This window comes from Cyprinodon variegatus, unplaced genomic scaffold, assembly GCF_000732505.1.
Source record: "Cyprinodon variegatus isolate N-32 unplaced genomic scaffold, C_variegatus-1.0 Scaffold344, whole genome shotgun sequence".
Lineage (NCBI taxonomy): Eukaryota > Metazoa > Chordata > Actinopteri > Cyprinodontiformes > Cyprinodontidae > Cyprinodon > Cyprinodon variegatus.
Genome location: NW_015150797.1, coordinates 517,805 through 519,814, shown reverse-complemented (window position 1 = coordinate 519,814; position 2,010 = coordinate 517,805). Strand labels below are relative to the sequence as shown.

General features: G+C 44.5%; 1 protein-coding gene across 1 annotated transcript in view; it reads left to right on the top strand.

The window, feature by feature from the left end:
* The window catches only part of fuca2 (fucosidase, alpha-L- 2, plasma), a 9,518-nt gene that overhangs the window by 5,260 nt on the left and 2,248 nt on the right, over positions 1 to 2,010 (top strand). The window contains exons 2-3 of the mRNA XM_015385595.1: positions 710 to 897; positions 978 to 1,317. Of these exons, the coding sequence (XP_015241081.1) occupies positions 710 to 897; positions 978 to 1,317 (528 nt within the window). The remainder of the gene's footprint in view (positions 1 to 709; positions 898 to 977; positions 1,318 to 2,010) is intronic.

Sequence of the window (2,010 nt, the reverse complement as noted above, 5' to 3'; positions counted from 1 at the left end):
ACTATCGGCGTGAGGGCTATTGGCCGATAGTCATTCAGACCCATCACTGTGGAGCTCTTTGGAACCGGGATGATAGTGGCGGTCTTCAGGCAGGCGGGAACAGCCGCTCGAAAAAGGGAGACATTATAAATGTCTGCTAGGACCTCGCAGAGCTGATCAGCACAGTCCCTCAGAACCCGTCCGGGGATGTTGTCCGGGCCAGCAGCTATGCCTGTACTGGTGCATTTAGCCTTCCTGTTTTCTGCAGAAAACCTTGCTCTCTTCTTTCCAGAATGAAAAACAAGACATGCCAACACATAACATCAAATACAGTAGAACAGCTTCATGCCCAGCTGATTATGAAAAGCTGACTGTAAGCCTTGGTCTCTCAGTAATGATAATTGCAGAGTGTTATTAAAGTGACCTCTGTAATGGCCAGTCATCAGAAAGGGACAAGCTGGAAAACCTCAGATTTCTGTCATAACTTGATTTTTTGATGCATTGCTGAAGAACGGCCATAAAACCCTAGAACTCAGTTGGAGATGACGGCAAACACCAGAAAATACATTTCAGTTACAATAGAGCTCTAAAAACCTGCTCTATGACAGCATTATCATCGGGGGTTGAGTTTATGTGAATTTTTACTCCATAACCGTGTCTGAAATGTCACTCTTTAAATTTAAAGCTATCTTATCTTCCATGTTTGTTTGGGTTCTGGTTTGTTTTCCAGGTGCTACTGGCAGAAACAAAAGCTGAAGGCATATGTCGATTTCATGCAGAAAAACTATCCTCCAGACTTCAAGTACCAAGATTTTGCACCACAGTTTACTGCTGAGTTCTTTGATGCCAAACAGTGGACAGACATCTTTGCCGCATCAGGGGCAAAGTACATCGTCTTGACCACAAAACACCATGAAGGTAAACGAGCGAAGACCTTTGATGGCGGCGTTTCTGTCTGTAATGTCATGAACTGCGCTCTTGTCTCGGTGTTCTCACAGGTTTTACACTTTGGGGCTCAAAAAGCTCCTGGAACTGGAACGCTGTAGATGTGGGACCAAAGCGAGACCTGGTGGATGAAGTGGCGAGTGCCGTGCGTGCCCACGGTGGTATTCGTTTGGGGCTGTATCATTCTCTGTTTGAGTGGTTCAACCCGCTCTTTGAGCAGGATGCCGCCAACCTCTTCACTACCACCACCTTTCCCAACACTAAAACGCTCCCGGAGCTTTACGAGCTCGTTGCCAAGTACAAACCAGAGGTGCTGTGGTCTGACGGAGACGGAGGGGCTCCGGATAAGTACTGGAACAGCACGGGGTTTCTCGCCTGGCTCTACAACGACAGGTATGGACTCTGAATTCTGCAAAATGTACATATGTGTAATAAATACCAATATAATCTGTTTTATTTATAACACATGCACATAAACTACTTGCCTGTCACATTGGGACCCGTTTCTGTTCACTCATGTCAACTTTTGTCGCAAAGTAAACTGCGTGTGATTGGCTACTCTCCAGGAAATCCCGCCTCTTCTGTTTTTTTCTTAGCTGCAGCCAGAGCCGTATAGATGAGGGAGTTCTGAAAACTAAAGGGTAACATTTCAAAGAGCAATGGTGACCCACAGAGCTCAAATAGTTCTATGGCAGTTAGCCGCTCACGCTAGCATTGCCTTAAACAGTAGTGAACCTGCTAAACTGCAGGAAAATGGATTGTAACTATCACATCACTCTCTGTGCTTCTACATGGTGTTGGGTAATAAGAATATTTTTCACACGGATAAAACATTTTATTTGTTATTCCAAAAACAGAAAATTAAAAACAATCCACTGGACTTTGTTTCCAAGTTTGAAGACGTTTCTCTTCCCATCCAGGAAACTTTTTCAATTCCAATTGTCTGGAATAGTGTTGAGTTCCAGGTTTTATACAGTAGCCCAACAAAGTCTTGTTTTTGTTTTTGTCTAGCGGTTTGAAAGAAGAGTCGTTAAAGCGGCGAACAGGGGCTGCGATAATGAGCGGGAAAGGATATGTTATCATCGC